At 44.8% G+C, this 20,466-nt stretch overlaps 1 protein-coding gene across 2 annotated transcripts in view; it reads right to left on the bottom strand.

The window, feature by feature from the left end:
• ADGRA2 (adhesion G protein-coupled receptor A2) overlaps positions 1-20,466 on the bottom strand; it is a 367,830-nt gene that overhangs the window by 16,199 nt on the left and 331,165 nt on the right. For both annotated transcript variants that reach the window (XR_013276532.1, XM_077484825.1), the window contains exons 13-18: positions 19,050-19,239; positions 16,034-16,242; positions 15,800-15,927; positions 9,679-9,802; positions 8,071-8,216; positions 59-148 (exon numbers count right to left, since the gene is read on the bottom strand). Coding sequence is in view for 1 of the 2 variants with exons in the window: in XM_077484825.1 (XP_077340951.1) it covers positions 59-148; positions 8,071-8,216; positions 9,679-9,802; positions 15,800-15,927; positions 16,034-16,242; positions 19,050-19,239 (887 nt within the window). In the remaining variant the exon portion in view is untranslated. The remainder of the gene's footprint in view (positions 1-58; positions 149-8,070; positions 8,217-9,678; positions 9,803-15,799; positions 15,928-16,033; positions 16,243-19,049; positions 19,240-20,466) is intronic.

Genomic DNA, 20,466 nt, shown 5'->3' with positions numbered 1-20,466 from the left:
ACGTTAGTGTATAGAAAGCACACACTTTGTAAATCTTCTCAAGTGACAGGAAACTTACTAAGGACTGTTGTCCCTGTAGTTGTTGATGTTCACGGCAGCGGTGATCCCACAAATGATAAGCGGAATTCCTCCAGCAATCAGGTAAAAGCTGTAAAGTACACAAGAGATACACTATGAAGATGAGGGAACAGCATTATGACCACTGGATGGAGCTGAGGAGCATAGGCAATATATGTGTCTTTTTAACGAGAGATACAATGTAACAATTCTAGAAAACTCTAGAGGGAATGTAACAATTCTAGAAAGCTCTAGAGGGAATGTAACAATTCTAGAGAATGCTAGAGGGAATGTAACAATTCTAGATAATGCTAGAGGGAATGTAACAATTCTAGAGAATGCTAGAGGGAATGTAACAATTCTAGATAATGCTAGAGGGAATGTAACAATTCTAGAAAACTCTAGAGGGAATGTAACAATTCTAGAGAATGCTAGAGGGAATGTAACAATTCTAGATAATGCTAGAGGGAATGTAACAATTCTAGAAAACTCTAGAGGGAATGTAACAATTCTAGAGAATGCTAGAGGGAATGTAACAATTCTAGATAATGCTAGAGGGAATGAAACAATTCTAGAAAACTCTAGAGGGAATGTAACAATTCTAGAAAACTCTAGAGGGAATGTAACAATTCTAGAGAATGCTAGAGGGAATGAAACAATTCTAGAAAACTCTAGAGGGAATGTAACAATTCTAGAGAATGCTAGAGGGAATGTAACAATTCTAGATAATGCTAGAGGGAATGTAACAATTCTAGAAAACTCTAGAGGGAATGTAACAATTCTAGAGAATGCTAGAGGGAATGTAACAATTCTAGATAATGCTAGAGGGAATGAAACAATTCTAGAAAACTCTAGAGGGAATGTAACAATTCTAGAAAACTCTAGAAAGAATGTAACAATTCTAGAGAATGCTAGATGGAATGTAACAATTCTAGAAAACTATAGAAAGAATGTAACAATTCTAGAAAACTATAGAAAGAATGTAACAATTCTAGAGAATGCTAGAGGGAATGTAACAATTCAGCTGCAGGAGAGGTGTGAGGGCCACATGAAATGGCCTGGAGGGCCAGATTCGGCCTGCAGGCTTTGTGTTTGACACCTGTGCTCTAGAGGGAATGTAACAATTCTAGATAATGCTAGAGGGCCGGTTCACACAGGGGGCGACACGAGGCGACACGACTTGCCGTGCCGCGACCTCAGCGGCGACTTGCAAATGACTTCTGTATAGAAGTCAATGCAAGTCGCCCGAGGTCGCCCAAAAGTAGTACAGGAACCTTTTTTCTAAGTCGGAGCGACTCGAGTCGCTCCTCTTAGAACAGTTCCGTAGTACAGAACAGAGGCGACTTGTCAGGTCGCGGCACGGCAAGTCGTGTCGCCTCGTGTCGCCCCCTGTGTGAACCGGCCCAGAGGGAATGTAACAATTCTAGATAATGCTAGAGGGAATGTAACACATCTAGAGAACGCTAGAGGGAATTGGCAAATGAATGTAATCAATGGTCATAATGTGATATTTTACTTCTTCCCACAATAATAAAAAAAAAAAAACAATCAGTCAAAATACAAAATAGTCTAAAGAACATTTGTTTTTGCCCAGAATGTCTATGCAATTTCTTTTTATAAATACACTAGGTTTGTGCAATTCGTTTCGTAACGAATCAAAATTTGGCCGAATTTTGCATCTTTCGGACATTTGGATGCATCCGAATGTCCGAATAAAAAAATAACGAATTACAACGAATACAAAAGAAATATAACGAATGAATTCAAATAGGTTTTGGTAATTCTTTAAAGATGAAACAAAAGTTTGGCTCAAAGTAAATCTTATAATCCAATCAGCTAATTAATTTTGTGCTGGAGGTTGGATTACTGGCAAAGTGCATTCCTGAGAAGTGAGTTAGAAGGGTGTTGTATTGTATTTGAGCCGAAGTACTAAATGATTTCAGCATGATTCGACATTATTTCAACGGCATTCAAAAATATTTTGTGACCCGACTTTAGGGCCATTTATCTCGGGGTCACTTGGCGCTAGAAACTCCAATCCAATTTGGATATGTTGTAGTGCTAGTACTATTGTATACCAAATTTGGGGTTTCTATCTATAAGTGGCCCCGAGATATGTGGCCCCAAAATCGGGTCGCAAAATGTCAAGCACTTTTCTGCAGCAGAGAATGACATTTTGCGACCCGATTTTGGGGCCACATATCTCGGGGCCACTTATAGATAGAAACCCCAAATTTGGTATGCAAACACAATAGTACTAGCCCTACAACATATCCAAATTGGGAGTTTCTAGCACCAAGTGACCCCGAGATACATGGCCCTAAAGTCGGGTCACAAAATATTTTCGAATGCGGTTGAAATAATGTCCAATCCGGTAGAAATATTTTCGAATTTGGTTGAAATATTTTCGAATGTGGCCGATTTTTCGAATTCGGTAGAAAACTAAACGAAATCCGAAAACGAATTTAAGGAAGTTAACGAATATAACTAAACGAAATTAATGAATTAAAGCGGAGGTCCACCCTAAAATGGACCTTCCGCTCATCGGAATCCTCCCCCCCTCCGGCGCCACAATTGGCACCTTTCAGGGGGGAGGGGGTGCAGTTCCCTGGATAATCCAGGTAACTGCACCCACTTCCGGGCTAGCTCTCTGCGGAAAGGGGCGTAGATTACGCCCCTTTCCGCAAGTGCCCGCCCCCTTCCGCAAGTGCCCCGCTGCCTGCTGGGAAACACACAGATCCCAGAGGCAGCGGGGACCGTCCTCATTGCGCAGCGTGGCTCGCGCATGCGCAGTAGGGAACCGGGAAATGAAGCCGAAAGGCTCCACTTCCTGATTCCCATACCCAAGATGGCGGCGGCAGCACTCGAGAGACGATCGAGAGATCGGCTTCGGGTGCCGACATCGCGGACGCGCTGGACAGGTAAGTGTCACTATTTTAAAAGTCAGCAGCTGCAGTATTTGTAGCTGCTGACTTTAAAAAAAAAAAAAAAACGCGGAGTCCCGGCGGACCCCCGCTTTAACGAATGAAAACGAAATGAAACTAAACGAATTTTTTCCTTTTGCACATGTCTAAAATACACCCCTCTAGGCTCGGTTCACACTGTCGAGACTTGGGATCCGACGTGGGAGAGCCCAGGTCGCATGACATGTGAAATCCCATGTTAGTCAATGAGAGCCGTCTTAATTAGCAGAGAATTAGCATTAGAAAAGGCTCCTGTACTACTCCATGGCGACTTCTATCCAACTTGTGCCCATAGAGTTTAATGGAAGTCGGATCCTCATCTATATTGATGTTATTTGGATCTGACATTACAGGAAGAATACTCAGGCATTCCCTGCGGTGTAGCCCCTCCCTCCCTTCCAAGTCGCATCAAAGTAGTACTCAAGTCGCCTGGAAAAGGTGCACCATAAGTCGCCCGACTTTCAGGTCGCAGTTGTGTGAACCGAGCCTTACACTGGAACCAAGAAACAAAGGGAAATAATAGATGTGGCGCTATACCTATATGTGGGGGTTACCAATAGGTTGGTATATAAAATATGTGAACAAAAGTGTGCTAAATGTGTTAGTCAATTTTCACATGTGTGAGAGTAATTCCTAACGTGCTGGTTAGTTTTGGGTAGAGATAATATATATTTACCAGCGTGCTGGTTCAAAAACCAAAATTATAAAAAAACAAAAAACAAAAATACAAAAAATATCCAAAAATAATAAACACAAAATGCACAACAGTTGCAATAGATCACGGTATGGCAAATCCTGTGACTTTCTTATGCTATACTTATCTCTATAGCAATATGCAATGCTAAAGTGCAAGTGCGAATAAATTCATATAAAACAGAAAGTTGGGACTAGGTGTGGTACCTGGTAAAATGACCGTGAGAAAAATATAATAAAGTGCCAAAAGATAATAAAATATCACAGTGGTAGTATAAACTGGTATTAAGTCTGCTAGTGATGCTATATAAAAATTAATAAAATTAATATGAAACCTAAATACCATACACATAAAGCATAAATGTAATAAAATAATAAAATAATATAATGCAAAGGATTAGAATAAAATAAAGATAGAAATATGCAAAAAACGTGCAAAAAATAGTGCAAAAGATGTGCAAAAAATGCAGGCAAATTGTAAACATTAGACGTGATGGAGCAAGTCTCTATTAGGTGGCGGAAAAATCTGCAGGTGCAAAAAGGAGGGGAGTGATGTTTTCCAATCGTGTTCTTCACATTCGGTGGCTTAAAAGGGTATTAAATTATTATGCTCTCACCGGAAGGAGGACCCCATCCGGGGTGGATCAACTTTCACAATATTAGCTATTGTGCGGCTCTCTGGCTTCCTTCAGCTGTAAAGGTTAGGGATCCCTCGTTCCTCCGTGAGTGCAATATGCCACGTTTATATAGAGTAGAGAAGAGGCACATCCATAGTGTGATACCGTTTTAAAAATTTGTTTATTGCAGCAAATAGGTAAAAAATAGGTAAAAAATACTCACAAACAAGTAGTTTAAAAGTGCGGTAGTGTGTACAGCTTTAAAATTCCCGCTCTGCAATCTCCGTCTGAGCTCGAGGTGTACGCTGCCTGGCCACGCCCTACGCGTTTCGTCACACGGACGTCATCTGGGCTCCAGATGACGTCCGTGTGACGAAACGCGTAGGGCGTGGCCAGGCAGCGTACACCTTGAGCTCCAGATGACGTCCGTGTGACGAAACGCGTAGGGCGTGGCCAGGCAGCGTACACCTCGAGCTCAGACGGAGATTGCAGAGCGGGAATTTTAAAGCTGTACACACTACCGCACTTTTAAACTACTTGTTTGTGAGTATTTTTTACCTATTTTTTACCTATTTGCTGCAATAAACAAATTTTTAAAACGGTATCACACTATGGATGTGCCTCTTCTCTACTCTATATAAACGTGGCATATTGCACTCACGGAGGAACGAGGGATCCCTAACCTTTACAGCTGAAGGAAGCCAGAGAGCCGCACAATAGCTAATATTGTGAAAGTTGATCCACCCCGGATGGGGTCCTCCTTCCGGTGAGAGCATAATAATTTAATACCCTTTTAAGCCACCGAATGTGAAGAACACGATTGGAAAACATCACTCCCCTCCTTTTTGCACCTGCGGATTTTTCCGCCACCTAATAGAGACTTGCTCCATCACGTCTAATGTTTACAATTTGCCTGCATTTTTTGCACATCTTTTGCACTATTTTTTGCACGTTTTTTGCATATTTCTATCTTTATTTTATTCTAATCCTTTGCATTATATTATTTTATTATTTTATTACATTTATGCTTTATGTGTATGGTATTTAGGTTTCATATTAATTTTATTAATTTTTATATAGCATCACTAGCAGACTTAATACCAGTTTATACTACCACTGTGATATTTTATTATCTTTTGGCACTTTATTATATTTTTCTCACGGTCATTTTACCAGGTACCACACCTAGTCCCAACTTTCTGTTTTATATGAATTTATTCGCACTTGCACTTTAGCATTGCATATTGCTATAGAGATAAGTATAGCATAAGAAAGTCACAGGATTTGCCATACCGTGATCTATTGCAACTGTTGTGCATTTTGTGTTTATTATTTTTGGATATTTTTTGTATTTTTGTTTTTTGTTTTTTTATAATTTTGGTTTTTGAACCAGCACGCTGGTAAATATATATTATCTCTACCCAAAACTAACCAGCACGTTAGGAATTACTCTCACACATGTGAAAATTGACTAACACATTTAGCACACTTTTGTTCACATATTTTATATACCAACCTATTGGTAACCCCCACATATAGGTATAGCGCCACATCTATTATTTCCCTTTGTTTCTGCACCTTTCCACCCCCGGGTGGAAATCAATAGAGGCTGCTCTTACCTTTACACTTTTATTCACTCTTAAGGTTCCATAGCGCAACCCACCCCCCATTTATTTATTTACACTGGAACCAAACTCTCTCACTCAACGTGAACTATTTCTTAATCCTTATGCTGCTAGAATTAGTAAATAAATAGAAAACCATATTATATCTACTTGTTTTACTCTTTATTTTTTACATTTCTTCAGTGGGTTTCTGGCCTAAGCCAAAATAATGTCACATATTCCAGGAGTATTAATGGGAGGAGGGGGGGGGGGGGGGCTTTCTCGGCTAAGCACACACACCTGCCTGCATGCCTGAGCTAAGGGCAGATGGATTACTGGAATTAAATGCTACACGAATCATCTGCCCTTACTCAAGATGGCTGTAGCTAGAAACGCTAGAGTGGGGGGGGGGGGGGGGGCTTCAAAGTGATTTCTCAATAAAATAAAGCATGGAGACAGATGAATGGATGGGGTTACTTTGAATATTAACCACTCGCCGATCAGCCGCTGCAGTTTTACTGCGGCAGAATGGCACGGCTGGGCGAAACAACGTTATGCTACGTCGCATTGCCCTGTGGCCACTAGGGGCGTCCGCGCCCGCTACTCGCCCCCCGGAGCCGATGCGAGTGCCCGGCGGGCTAACCACGATCACTCGCGACACAGCGAGAAACGGAAACTTTGTGTGTAAGGGGAGAAGAGACAGATCGTGTGTTCATACAAAGTATGGACAGCGATCTGTCATCTCTCCAAGACAGTCCCATCTCCCCTTTCAGTTAGAACACACACTAGGGAACACATTTAACCCCTTGATCGCCCCCCCCACCTAGTGTTAACCCCTTCCCTGCCAGTGACACTTTTACAGTAATCAGTGCATTTTCATAGCACTGATCGCTGTATAAATGACAATGGTGCCAAAAAATGTGTCAAAAGTGTCCGATGTGTCCGCCGTAATGTCGCAGTCCCGATAAAAATCGCAGATCGTCGTCATTACTAGTAGAAAAAAATAATAATAAAAATGCCAAAAATCTATCCCCTGTTTTGTAGATGCTATAACTTTTGTGCAAACCAATCAATATAGTTACATAGTTAGTCAGGTTGAAATAAGACACAAGTCCATCCAGTTCAACTACAAAAAAATAATAATAATAATAATAATATTGAATATGCGCTTATTGCGTTTTTTTTGTTTTGTTTTTTACCAAAAATGTAGAAGAATATGTATCGGCCTAAACTGAGAAATCTTTTTTTTTTTTTTTAATGTATTTATTTTTTTTTACATTTATTTCATTTATTATAGCAAAAAATATAAAATATTGTGGTTTTTTTTTCAAAATTGTCGCTCATTTTTTAGTTTTTTATCACAAAAAAATAAAAACCGCAGAGGTGATCAAATACCGCCAAAAGAAAGCTCTATTTGTGGGGGGGAAAAAAAGGACGTCAATTTTGTTTGGGAGCCACGTCGCACGACCGCGCAATTGTCAGTTAAAGCGGAAAAAATGGCCCGGTCATTCAGCAGCCAATTCTTCCGGGCGCTGAAGTGGTCGAAGATGAATCAAACCGCGTTTCCACAATAGCTGGTGCTCAGATACAGTCAGGGGCGGATTGACAACTCATGTGGCCCCCCGGCAATCAGAGATTATAGGGCCACACAGTAGACACACACACACAGTATACAATCACACAGTATACACAGACATGTTTCTATTGGCTGAGAAGGTACTGGAGAGGTGGGGCAGCTATAATCTCTGGATTTTTAGACCAAAAGGATGTCGGTAAGGGACATTTCAGAGACAGATGTAAAAAAAACACAGATTTTTACATACTGTCCCTGGTTTTACTGAGGCTGGCAACCCTGATGGGGCCCCCTAGTGGCATGGGGCCATTGGGCAGTGCCCGAGTGGCCCAATGGTCAGTCCGCCCCTGGATACAGTTTAGTTTCAATTTAAATTGCTTTACAAATGTGCTCCGGGTTTATTAAATCTGCATTCTATCCACCCTAGATGATAAAAAGGGGTTGAGGAAAAAGAGAAGCATCAGAACATCCAGACCAGAAGTACACGGGGTGCTCCTATAACAGTATAGATCTGGAGTTATGGGAAGGAGAAGAACCCATAGGAGGCCATGGTGGCTTCTTACCTGAGCATAGGTCTGTTGGGGGTCTGGACGGCCTCTCCTTCCTGCTGGGGCTGAGGCTTAGGGGTCAGCTCCCTATAGATGACTCTGGCCTTTAGGACCATCCATAGGAGGGTGGACAATGATGAGTAATGCAGGATGACGCTGACCTGAGAGCAAACACAAGAGTCTGGTGACAAGTCCTTCTGGTCAGAACTTTAGACAGTAGATAGTTCAGGGCATATTACACTCATACAAAGGCCCTCTGGCACTTAGGGGCCCGTTTCTACAATCTGAGTAAGTCTATATTGTCATATGTGTGATTATTTTTCATGAGGTCCATAAAGACAGGGATGAGTGAATTTTGGGTGGGGGAACTTGACTAGCCTGCATAGAGTCCTGACCTCAACCCGATAGAACACCTTTGGGATGAATTAGAGTGGAGACTGCGAGCCAGGCCTTCTCGTCCAACATTAGTACCTGACCTCACAAATGTTCTTCTGGAAGAATGGTCAAACATTCCCATAGACACATCTCCTAAACCTTGTGGACGGCCTTCCCAGAAGAGTTGAAGCTGTTATAGCCACAATGGGTGGACCAACTCAATATTGAACCCTACGGACTAGGTCATCCAAGTCTTTATGGACCTTCCCAGAAGAGTTGAAGCTGTTATAGCTGCAAAGGGCGGGCCAACTCAATATTGAACCCTACGGACTAGGCCATCCAAGTCTTTATGGACCTTCCCAGAAGAGTTGAAGCTGTTATAGATGCAATGGGTGGGCCAACTCAATATAGAACCCTACGGACTAGGTCATCCAAGTCTTTATGGACCTTCCCAGAAGAGCTGAAACTGTTATAGCCGCAATGGGTGGACCAACTCAATATAGAACCCTACGGACTAGGTCACCCAAGTCTTTATGGACCTTCCCAGAAGAGTTGAAGCTGTTATAGCCGCAATGGGTGGACCAACTCAATATTGAACCCTACGGACTAGGTCATCCAAGTCTTTATGGACCTTCCCAGAAGAGTTGAAGCTGTTATAGATGCAAAGGGCGGGCCAACTCAATATTGAACCCTACGGACTAGGTCATCCAAGTCTTTATGGACCTTCCCAGAAGAGTTGAAGCTGTTATAGATGCAAAGGGCGGAGCCAACTCAATATTGAACCCTACGGACTAAGACTGGGATGCCATTAAAGTTCATGTGTGTGTAAAGGCAGACGTCCTAATACTATTGACAATACAGTGCACTTTGGTCCAACTTTCATGCAACTTGGGGGCCATAGACTTCAACGTCAACACTCAAAAGTTCCTGAATGTTACACTGTACAACGCAACAGTTGTTCATTATCACTGGTCAAAGCCAAAGTTTTATCCAAGTTGCACGAATCCCAAGTTGCGTTAAAGTTGTATCAAAGCTGCACTCCAAAGTCGGTGCAACTTTAGAGTCGCACAAGTCCGAATGGAGCCTATGATGAATGGAGGAAGGGGCAAAAGCTGTTCTTGCCCAGGGGCCCTGTACTGATTCCATCAACCACTGGATGGCTTCTTTACCAGCATTGAACGTCACCCAATATTTAGAAATGTGTGTTACAACTAGTGTACAAAGCCTCATTGTAATGAGAACACTCACAGCCTGGCACACAATCACATATCCGCTGAGTGTAATTCCTCCAGCAAACACAGCTGAGGTCATGGCAATGTGGAAGCAGAGGTTGAGGAGCATGTGCCAGCCCTTCCGCGAGATCTGGATGGAACTAGGAGACAAACACAAACCCCATTAGGCATGAAATTGTACAACCCCGATTTCCAAAAAAAGTTGGGGCGCTGTGTAAAATGTACATAAAAACAGGATTTGCAAACCTCAAACTCATATTTCCTGAGGAGCTCCACGTCGGCCTACCACTGAGTATGCCCCATCAATACCACCACCTGCAGAACCTAACTCATAAATTTGGCTCCCTCTCCCAGGCCGGCGTTCCTTCCTTTTCCTCCTCACCTCGCAGGACCAATCAGTTTACCCAGGTGCAATAAACTTGTGGCCGACCACCTGTTGCTCCCCAGGTGCAGAAACCACTTTACGGACCCTTAAATAGGCTTCTTGCGTGGGTGTTGTGGCTAACACTTGAGACTGAGGCCTTGCTAAATGCATGGCCGTTCCCACCACGGCTATGCAGCCGTCCCTGGTTATCTAGTTAATCGCCAGTGGGAGGCTGAAATTTTCCTTTCCTGATGAGCTCCATGCCAGCACAGACTCCCACCCAGGTGCAGAAATCTAAGGACATAACCCCGGCCTGGGAGAGGGGGTCCAATTTATGGGTTATGTCCTGCAGGTGGGGGTATGGGTGGAGAACACCTAGTAGTAGGCTGACATGGAGCTGTCAGGAAAAAAAGGAAAATGTAATATCAAATACTTACCGCAATTTTCCTTTCCTGACGAGCTCCATGCCAGCACAGACTCCCACCCAGGTGCAGAAATCTAACGACATAACGCCGGCCTGGGAGAGGGAGTCCAATTTATGGGTTATGTCCTGCAGGTGGGGGTATGGGTGGAGAACACCTAGTAGTAGGCTGACATGGAGCTGTCAGGAAAAAAAGGAAAATGTAATATCAAATACTTACCGCAATTTTCCTTTCCTGATGAGTTCCATGCCAGCACAGACTCCCACCCAGGTGCAGAAATCTAACGACATAACGCCGGCCTGGGAGAGGGAGTCCAATTTATGGGTTATGTCCTGCAGGTGGGGGTATGGGTGGAGAACACCTAGTAGTAGGCTGACATGGAGCTGTCAGGAAAAAAGGAAAATGTAATATCAAATACTTACCGCAATTTTCCTTTCCTGATGAGTTCCATGCCAGCACAGACTCCCACCCAGGTGCAGAAATCTAACGACATAACGCCGGCCTGGGAGAGGGAGTCCAATTTATGGGTTATGTCCTGCAGGTGGGGGTATGGGTGGAGAACACCTAGTAGTAGGCTGACATGGAGCTGTCAGGAAAAAAAGGAAAATGTAATATCAAATACTTACCGCAATTTTCCTTTCCTGATGAGTTCCATGCCAGCACAGACTCCCACCCAGGTGCAGAAATCTAACGACATAACCCCGGCCTGGGAGAGGGAGTCCAATTTATGGGTTATGTCCTGCAGGTGGGGGTATGGGTGGAGAACACCTAGTAGTAGGCTGACATGGAGCTGTCAGGAAAAAAGGAAAATGTAATATCAAATACTTACCGCAATTTTCCTTTTCTGATGAGTTCCATGCCAGCACAGACTCCCACCCAGGTGCAGAAATCTAACGACATAACCCCGGCCTGGGAGAGGGGGTCCAATTTATGAGTTAGGTCCTGCAGGTGGGGGTATGGGTGGAGAACACCCAGTGGTAGGCTGACATGGAGCTCGCCAGGAAAGGGAAAATTGCGGTATTTGATATTCAAATTTTCCGTTTTTATTCACAATAGAAAACATATCAGATGTTTAAACTGAGAAAATTGACCATTTTAAGAAAAAAAATAAGGAAAATTGGAAATCGATGGCAGCAACACATCTCACAAAAGTTGGGGCGAGGCCATGTTTAGTACGGTGTGTCATTCCCTCTTCTTTTACCAACACTCTGTAAATGTCTGGGAACTGAGGAGACCAGTTGCTGGAGTTTTGGGAGAGGAATGTTGCCCCATTGTTGCCTGATATAGGATTCTACAGTGCCTTGAAAAAGTATTCACACCCCTAGAAATTTTCAACATTTTGTCATGTTATAACTAAAAACGTAAATGTCTTTTATTGGGATTTTATGTGATAAACCGACACAAAGTGTCACATAATTGTAAAGTGGAAGGAAAATGATAAATTATACAAATAAATCTGTGAAAAGTGTGGGGGGGGGGAACATTTGTATGGCGCCCTCCAGAGTCAATACTTTGTAGAACCTCCTTTCTCTGTAATTACAGCTGCAAGTCTTTTTGGGGGTGTCTCTACCAGCTTTGCACATTTAGAGAGGACATTTCTGCCCATTCTTCTCTGCAAAATATCTCAAGCTCTGTCAGATTGGATGGAGAGCGTCTGTGATCAGCGATTTTCAAGTCTTGCCACAGATTCTCAATGGGATTTAGGTCTGGCCTGTGACTGGGCCATTCTAACACGTGAATATGCTTTGATGTAAACCATTCCATTGTAGCTCTGGCTGGATGTTTTCGGGTCGTTGTCCTGCTGGAAGGTGAACCTCCGCCCCGGTCTCAAGTCTTTTGCAGACTCTAATGGCGTGTACATGCGACCGGACTTTCCGGCAGAAAAGGTCAGACGGAACGAATCCATCGGACAATTCGATCGTGTGTGGGCTTCATCTGACCTTTTCTGTCGAAAAATTTGACGAACTTTAGAAATAGAACATGTTTCAAATCATTCTGCCAGAACTCCACTGGAACCAGTTCCTATCGAGAAAACCGCTCGTCCGTATGCAGGTCCAACGGACCAACAATGACGCAAGGGCAGCTTTTGACTACTGGCTATTGAACTTCCTTTATCTAGTTCTGTCATACATCATGACGTTAAACGATCAGGCTTTGGTGTGATCGTGTGTAGGCAAGTCCGTTTCAGCGGAACTCTGCCGAAAAGTCAGTCGAAAAGTCAGTCAGAGTTCATTCTGATTGAAAGTTCGGTCGTGTGTACACGGAATTAACAGGTTTTCTTCTAAGATTGTCCTGTATTTGTCTCCATCCATCTTCCCATCAACTCTGACCAGCTTCACTGTCCCTGCTGAAGAAAACCATCCCCACCACATGATGCTGCCACCACCATGTCTCACGGTGGGGATGGTGTGTTCAGGGGGATGGGCAGTGTTAGTTTTCCCCACACATAGCGTTTTGCTTTTAGGCCAAAAAGTAGAATTTTGGTCTCATCTGACCAGATCACCTTCTTCCACATGTTTGCTGCCCCCTCCCCCACATGGCTTCTCACAAACTACAAACAGGACTTCTTATGACTTTCTTTCTCCAATGTCTTTCTTCTTGTCACTCTTCCATAAAGGGCAGATTTGTGGAGAGACGACTAATAGTTGTCCTGTGGAGAGATTCTCCCCCCTGAGCTGTGGATCTCTGCAGCTCCTCCAGAGTTACCATGGACCTCTTGGCTCTTCTCTGATGAATGCTCTCCTTGTCCGGCCCGGTCAGTTTAGGTGGACGGCCATGTCTTGGTAGGTTTGCAGTTGTCCCATACTCTTTCCCTTTTCTGATGATGGATTGAACAGAGCTCCGTGAGATGTTCAAAGCTTGGGAGATTTTTTTTTATAACCTAACCCTGCTTTATACTTCTCTACAACTTTATCCCTGACCTGTCTGGTGTGTTCCTTGGCCTTCATGATGCTGTTTCTTCACTAAGGCTCTCTAACAAACCTCTGAGGGCTTCACAGAACAGCTGTATTTATATTGAGATTAAATGACACACAGGTGGACTCTATTTACTAATTAGGTGACTTCTGAAGGCAATTGTTTTCACTAGATTTCAGTTAGGGGTATCAGCGTAAAGGGGGCTGAATACAAATGCCCCTCCCCCACACCTTTTTCACATATTTATTTGTAAAAAATGTTGAAAACCATTTATCATTTTCCTTCCACTTCACAATTATGTGCCACTTTGTGTTGGTCTATCACATAAAAGAATAACAAAATACAGGGGGAAAAGAGAACCCCCTGGGAAGAAGTGACGGGCGGACGAAGCTGCTTATGGAAGAGAAATGAGTTTTATTGCACAATAGAAATAATACAAAATTGCAAAATCTGGGTACCCACCACCAACACCTAGACAGATGTAAAAGCAGCTGCGTCACGTATAAGTAAGCGCACAGCATGTACCCAAGAGATTGCAAGTAAAGTGCAAGGGGTGGCAGCGGATTGGCTCACAGATCCCGGTGGAAATCACCATAGATCAATGTGCCAATCCCGTCACCGTTATTCAGTAGACCCCCCAACTTGAGAAAACCCACGTGACTGCGTGAAACATGTCGGTTTACCTAGTTTTACCAGGTACCTGCACCCGCTTCCGCACTGAATGCCTACGCGGTTGTGCGCCACAGGTCCCACAAAGCTGCAGGTCCATTCACAAAGCCGAGCGCAACTCGCGCATGTGCAGTGGGAAGCTGGCTGTGTAACTGCGAGGAATCTGTGGGGACCTGAAGACTGGCAAAGAACCGGCCCGGCTAAAGACACTGCTGGATCCCTGGACAGGTAAGTGTAAGTCTAGAGATCCTCTTTAAAGAGGAACTTCCCCCCCTCCTCCCATTTTAATTGTTTCTAAATTCCCACTTACCTGATACTCGGTTGTCCCAAATTCAGATACTTACCCACCCAGCAGATCCAGAATTTAGTTCCAGTGATCCACTTCTCCAGGCCCACCGCTCAGGTGCTATGCCTCCATCTTCCTTTGTGACATTATGAGGAGGTGGCTGTCTCTTCTGGGTTCAGGCAGCTGCCTCCCGATGAAGAACTGCCAGGCCCACCCCCCTCTTCCGTACAAAAATGGAGGCCGAAGCCTCCTGGGTTATGTAATGTGCATATCCCATGAAGTGTTGTAGTCTAAGCAAGAATGGAGGATGGAAGACAATCCAGATCATGCAAAACAGTGAAAGGAAAGGGAGTTGGAGAGGAAGAAAATTCATTGTAAAGTCCGCTTTTTGTATGGGCACTGACATAATCCTCTTTTGAATGCCAGTAGGCAATGGCATCGCTAGAAAGGGCTTTTGGGGCTATAGCCCTGAATCTGGGGCCCATAGCCCCGAGTTTCTGCAGGGGTCCCCAAGCAGAGGGGAGGCTCTCTGGGGACCCTGATATAAGTGGGGGGCTCTCTGGGGGCCCTGATGCCAGGGGGAGGCTCTCTGGGGACCCTGATTTTAAGGGGGGGCTCTCTGTGGACCCTGATCCAAGGAGGAGGCTCTCTGGGGACCCTAATGTAAGGGAGGATCTTTGGAATCCTGATGTAAGTGGGAGGCTCTCTGGGGACCCTGATTTTAAGGGGGGCTCTCTGTGGACCCTGATCTAAGGAGGAGGCTCTCTGGGGACCCTAATGTAAGGGAGGCTCTTTGGAACCCTGATGTAAGTGGGGGGCTCTCTGGGGACACTGATACAAGGGGGAGGCTCTCTGGAGACCCTGATGTAAGAGGAGGCTCTCTGGGGATCCTGATGTAAGAGGAGGCTCTCTGGGGATCCTGATGTAAGGGGGGGCTCTCTGGGGACCCTGATCTAAGGAGGAGGCTCTCTGGGGACCCTAATGTAAGGGAGGCTCTTTGGAACCCTGATGTAAGTGGGGGGCTCTCTGGGGACACTGATACAAGGGGGAGGCTCTCTGGAGACCCTGATGTAAGAGGAGGCTCTCTGGGGATCCTGATGTAAGAGGAGGCTCTCTGGGGATCCTGATGTAAGGGGGCTCCCTGGGGATATACACACACACGTATATTACTGTATATACATGTGTATGCCCACCTAAGCATATGACTTTCTTAACTGCACTGCTATGGGCTCTAGCCCCAGATCTTTTGTAGACCTAGCAACGCCCCTGCCAGTAGGTGTTGATACAAATAACAGAGTTCCCACAAAATTGATCAAGAATCCATTAGCTCCATCACTGTGGCCTGTCAGAAGCGGAGGGCAATGATCAATGCTTTGAGCTCTATGACATGTCCAGTTGGTCCAATCATGGATGACTATGAATTTTATTATAATAATGCCATGTCTACCTGGTAATACCCCCTATACCCCCCAGAACCTACCTGTGATTCACAATGTAGGTGATGATAGTTGCGAAAAGACAAATCAAAAGCACAGCTGTGCAAGTGTAGATGACGGGGTGAAGAAGTTCTGTGCCATTCTGAGTGGACTGCGAGAAAGTGTTCAACTCCTGTCAACAAAGATGCAAAAATAAAGACAAGTCCTCCACCATCAATAGTAATATTAATGTTGATAAATCTAGACGACAATGGAGATAGGTGGTTGACTTCTCTCACCGTCAGGATGGCAAAGTTGTTGAGTTGTAGACACTGCATGCTGGTTATGTTTGTCTCCTCTGCCAATAGTTGGCATCCCTCGGAGCTCCAACCTCCATACCCTTCCAAGGCTCTGAAGTTCCAGTGGGCAGGGAGCGGGTCAGACCCGTTCACCAAGTGTCGGAGAGTAACAATGACGGCATCGGTGAGGTTACCCATTTCACAGCCACCTGGAGGATTATATTGAAGATATGAATTAGACTTTCTTGTCTACTTAGGATTTTTAAATATATTCACTAGAACTGATCAGGCATGTACTGGCCATTGGGACTACCGGGAGTTTCCCGGTGGGCCGATGGCTCAGTGGGCCACTCTGATGTAAGGGGGCTGATGATAGGACACTCTGATGTAGGGGGCTGGTGATGGGACACTCTGATGTAAGGGGGCTGATGATAGGACACTCTGATGTAAGGGGGCTGCTGATGGGACACTCTGATGTAAGGGGGCTGCTGATGGGACACTCTGATGTAAGGGGGCTGGTGATGGGACACTCTGATGTAAGGGGGCTGCTGATGGGACACTCTGATGTAAGGGGGTGCTGATGAGACACTCTGATGTAAGGGGGCTGGTGATGGGACACTCTGATGTAAGGGGGCTGGTGATGGGACACTCTGATGTAAGGGGGCTGCTGATGGGACACTCTGATGTAAGGGGGCTGCTGATGGGACACTCTGATGTAAGGGGGTGCTGATGGGACACTCTGATGTAAGGGGGCTGCTGATGGGACACTCTGATGTAAGGGGGCTGCTGATGGGACACTCTGATGTAAGGGGGCTGCTGATGGGACACTCTGATGTAAGGGGGCTGCTGATGGGACACTCTGATGTAAAGGGTCTGCTGATGGGACACTCTGATGTAAGGGGGCTGGTGATGGGACACTCTGATGTAAGGGGGCTGCCAATGGGACACTCTGATGCAAGGGGGCTGCTGATTGGACACTCTGATGTAAAGGGTCTGCTGATGGGACACTCTGATGTAAGGGGGCTGGTGATGGGACACTCTGATGTAAGGGGGCTGCCAATGGGACACTCTGATGCAAGGGGGCTGCTGATTGGACACTCTGATGTAAGGGGGCTGCCGATGGGACACTCTGATGCAAGGGGGCTGCTGATGGGACACTCTGATGTAAGGGGGCTGCTCATTGGACACTCTGATGTAAGGGAGTGCTGATGGGACACTGATTTAAGGGGGCTGGTAATGGGACACTCTGATGTAAGGGGGTGCTGATGGGACACTCTGATGTAAGGGGGCTGGTGATGGGACACTCTGATGTAAGGGGGTGCTGATGGGACACTCAAAATTTAAGTGGGCCAGTCTGGATGAAGTCCAGGGCCAGATTTCTGTCCCAGTCCTGCCCTGGAACTGATTGAGGGCAGCTGGAGCTAAGAATGCTAAAGAGAGTCAAGTTGTTGTCATTACCAATTAATAGTTTAAAACCAGGGTACTTAAAGAGGAACTTCACTCCCCCCTGTCAGGACCCGGATCATCTGCTGGTGGCAGTGTGGTAGCTGGCAGATCCCAGTAATCATTCTCCACCTGGTGATGGCTGCTGGGAGGGTATTTAGTCCCTCCTCTACTTTTCCCTGTGCTCCAGTGTTTTGCCTTGCTAATCCGATATCTACCCATATCTAATCAGGATCTACCCATCTCCGGCTGCATAAATGGTGCCTAAAGCATTCTGGGATACATGACGTGCATATCTCAGGAGGCTTCAGAGCACCGAAGATGTCATTCTGGCCTAGGGGGTGAGGGTAACCAAAATATATATATTTTTAAAAGGCAAACCAAAAAAAAAAAATTCTTCACATTGGATATTACAGATGGGTCAAGAAATGCAATGGTGCCTATTGCATCCGATGGGAGAGGCCCTGCTTTAATTAGCGGTATCCCTACACCTTTTGGTAAAGAAACCAAATAATGGGGGTATGGGAATGTATCTGTGAATAATTCAAAAATAATTAAAACAAGATTCTCTACATTATTCAGCCCAAAATTAAGTGAAGAAATTGACTTGACGTTCATATAACATGAGTGGCATTGTCAGTAACTGGAACTCCATTCCATGTTTCGATTACTTAAAACCGACAGGAAATGTCTCCCCGGTTGTGTCCGGCTTGTATATTTGCAGTTTTTACAAAAAAAATTTATTATGAAAAAACCTTATGATCTTCTTTCAACTGTTCTGTTCCCGGCTATCCATATATAAAAGTAAAACAAAGCCATATTTTGAAGCCATAATTCTACTTTAAAGGACTGGGGACAATGATGATTTCTATAGTCCTCCTGAAGAAGTGGGATAACCCTCGAAATGAGCAGGAGAAAAAAAAAAGAAAAAAGATCCATATAACAGTTCCGGCAAGATAGCCACTGATGCAAGTATAGGCTGAGTGCCTTATCTGGGTAGAAAGTAGAAGTTATTGTATGTAGGAATCCAGTTTAAAGGAGGGAATGATTACTTTGACAATGCTTTCAAAAATATATGGAATAATTTTATGTGATGTTTATTGAATAAATATTTGTACTTTTTCAGCATTGCTTGTGTAGTCATTGGATACCTCAAAAGTCCATCAAAACTGGAATTGTTTGACTTCTATAGTCTGGTGGAGGTAGTACAGTAGGGATGAGCTCTGATGTGTTTGGATCCTAGTCCCTGAACCCACCTGAGCTATCCCAATAGAAAGCGTCAATGCTCAGCGCAATCATAAGCAGTCTCACGTATATAAGAGCCGGGTATACGTGTGGCTCCGGGATGGGGAACACCTCGGCTGCTTATGATTGGTGGTGCACCATGACAGCTTTTTGGTGGGATAGCTAAGGTGGGTTCGGACTAGGATCCAAACACGTCTAAGCTCATCTTTGGCCGGTAATCATTAAAAAGTTCAAGAGAGGAAACCTTGCTAAGAGCAGCAAGCTTCCCTTTGGCTCCAGTTTGCACGGACCAGTCCCTTTACACGATTCATTCTGGTTATTTAGTTACCTATTCCCACAAAGATGACCGGAGTGGAAATGCTTCTCCTCTTTCCGTCTTCCGCCAGCCGAGAAGAATTTCCAACGCTCCTAAACAGCTTCCCATTTCTGAAGGCCAGGACCTGCAGCTTGCAGGCTGGAGATGAGGATGAGGCAAAAAGGCTCTGAGGAAGCTGGACGGAGCCCAGGGCAAGGCTGTTCTGGAAGGAACAGGGAAAATTTGTTTCATTAATGGTATGGGAGAGAAAAGAGTCAGACTACGCGTTTCTTGTAGAACTCTCTTATCGAAGAGCATAAAATATAGAGAATGTCCAACACATTCCACTTTACAACATGACTGTGTCAATCATTCTGTGGACTCTTTACAGCTTTAGCATACAATGTTATACTTCCCACAGACCATTCCTCACAGTGAAGTGACTTCAGCACCGCTTTGGGAAGCAAGACATATTTCCCATCCGAAAAAAAAAAAAACGTGTAAACTAGGATATCTTTAGTCAGCAGTTGCGATAAGCTCAGGCATGTTTGAACCAGGATCCAAACCCACCAGAGCAAGGCTACCAGGAAGATGTCATATGTATGGGCCAATCATCAGTGGTCAGGGCATCCCGGGATGTATACTTGCCATGACTGCTTATGATTGGCCCAGATGACAGCTTCCTGGTAGGCTCCCTCATTAGGGTTTGGATCCCAGTCTGAACACATCCAAGCTCATACCTAGTCACCAGTTATCATGAATACAAGGAAGCAACATTTGAATCATTGGTAGTTTAGGAAATCATGCAGAAAGTAGAGAAAAGGGAAGTTTAGTAACATTACATGACAAATGTATAGTGCAGCGATTCCATGTTTAACTTAAAGTGGTTGTAAACCCTTACAACACACTTTGACCTACAGGTAAGCCTAGATTAAGTCTTACCTGTAGGTCCAAGAAATATCTCCTAAACCTATACGGTTTAGGAGATATTTGCCCGAAGACAGGCACCGCTGTCTACGGCGCATGCGCCGTAGACAGCGGCGAGCAGGCGCACTGAGCACGGCATCGTCAACGACGAAGGTGCCGCGTGTGTGTCGGCTCCCGTGTGCATGCGCGGAAGTGACGTCATCGGGGCTTCGCCGAATGACAGCGGCGGAGCTGCGAGACCCCACCGAGAAGATGGATGCGCCGGACTACAGGGGACAGCGGTGACTTCGCTGGCTCCTGTGTCAGGTAAGTGACACATAATGGAGTAGTATGTGATGCGATGCATAGTAGTCCATTATGCTTTGCCTTTGCAGGGAATGAAAGAGGAAGTAAACTCATCAGGGTTTACTTCCTCTTTAACAAAAAAAAAAAAAAGGGTTCTCAAATTGGGGCATATCTCTAATGCCTCGTACACACGATTGGAATTCTCGTTGGAAAAAGCTATGATGGTTTTTCCGACATA

The sequence above is a fragment of the Lithobates pipiens genome, unplaced genomic scaffold (assembly GCF_037356315.1).
Source record: "Lithobates pipiens isolate NorthernLeopardFrog02 unplaced genomic scaffold, aLitPip1_a1.2 Scaffold_162, whole genome shotgun sequence".
NCBI lineage: Eukaryota > Metazoa > Chordata > Amphibia > Anura > Ranidae > Lithobates > Lithobates pipiens.
This window is presented reverse-complemented; position numbering and strand designations above follow the sequence as displayed.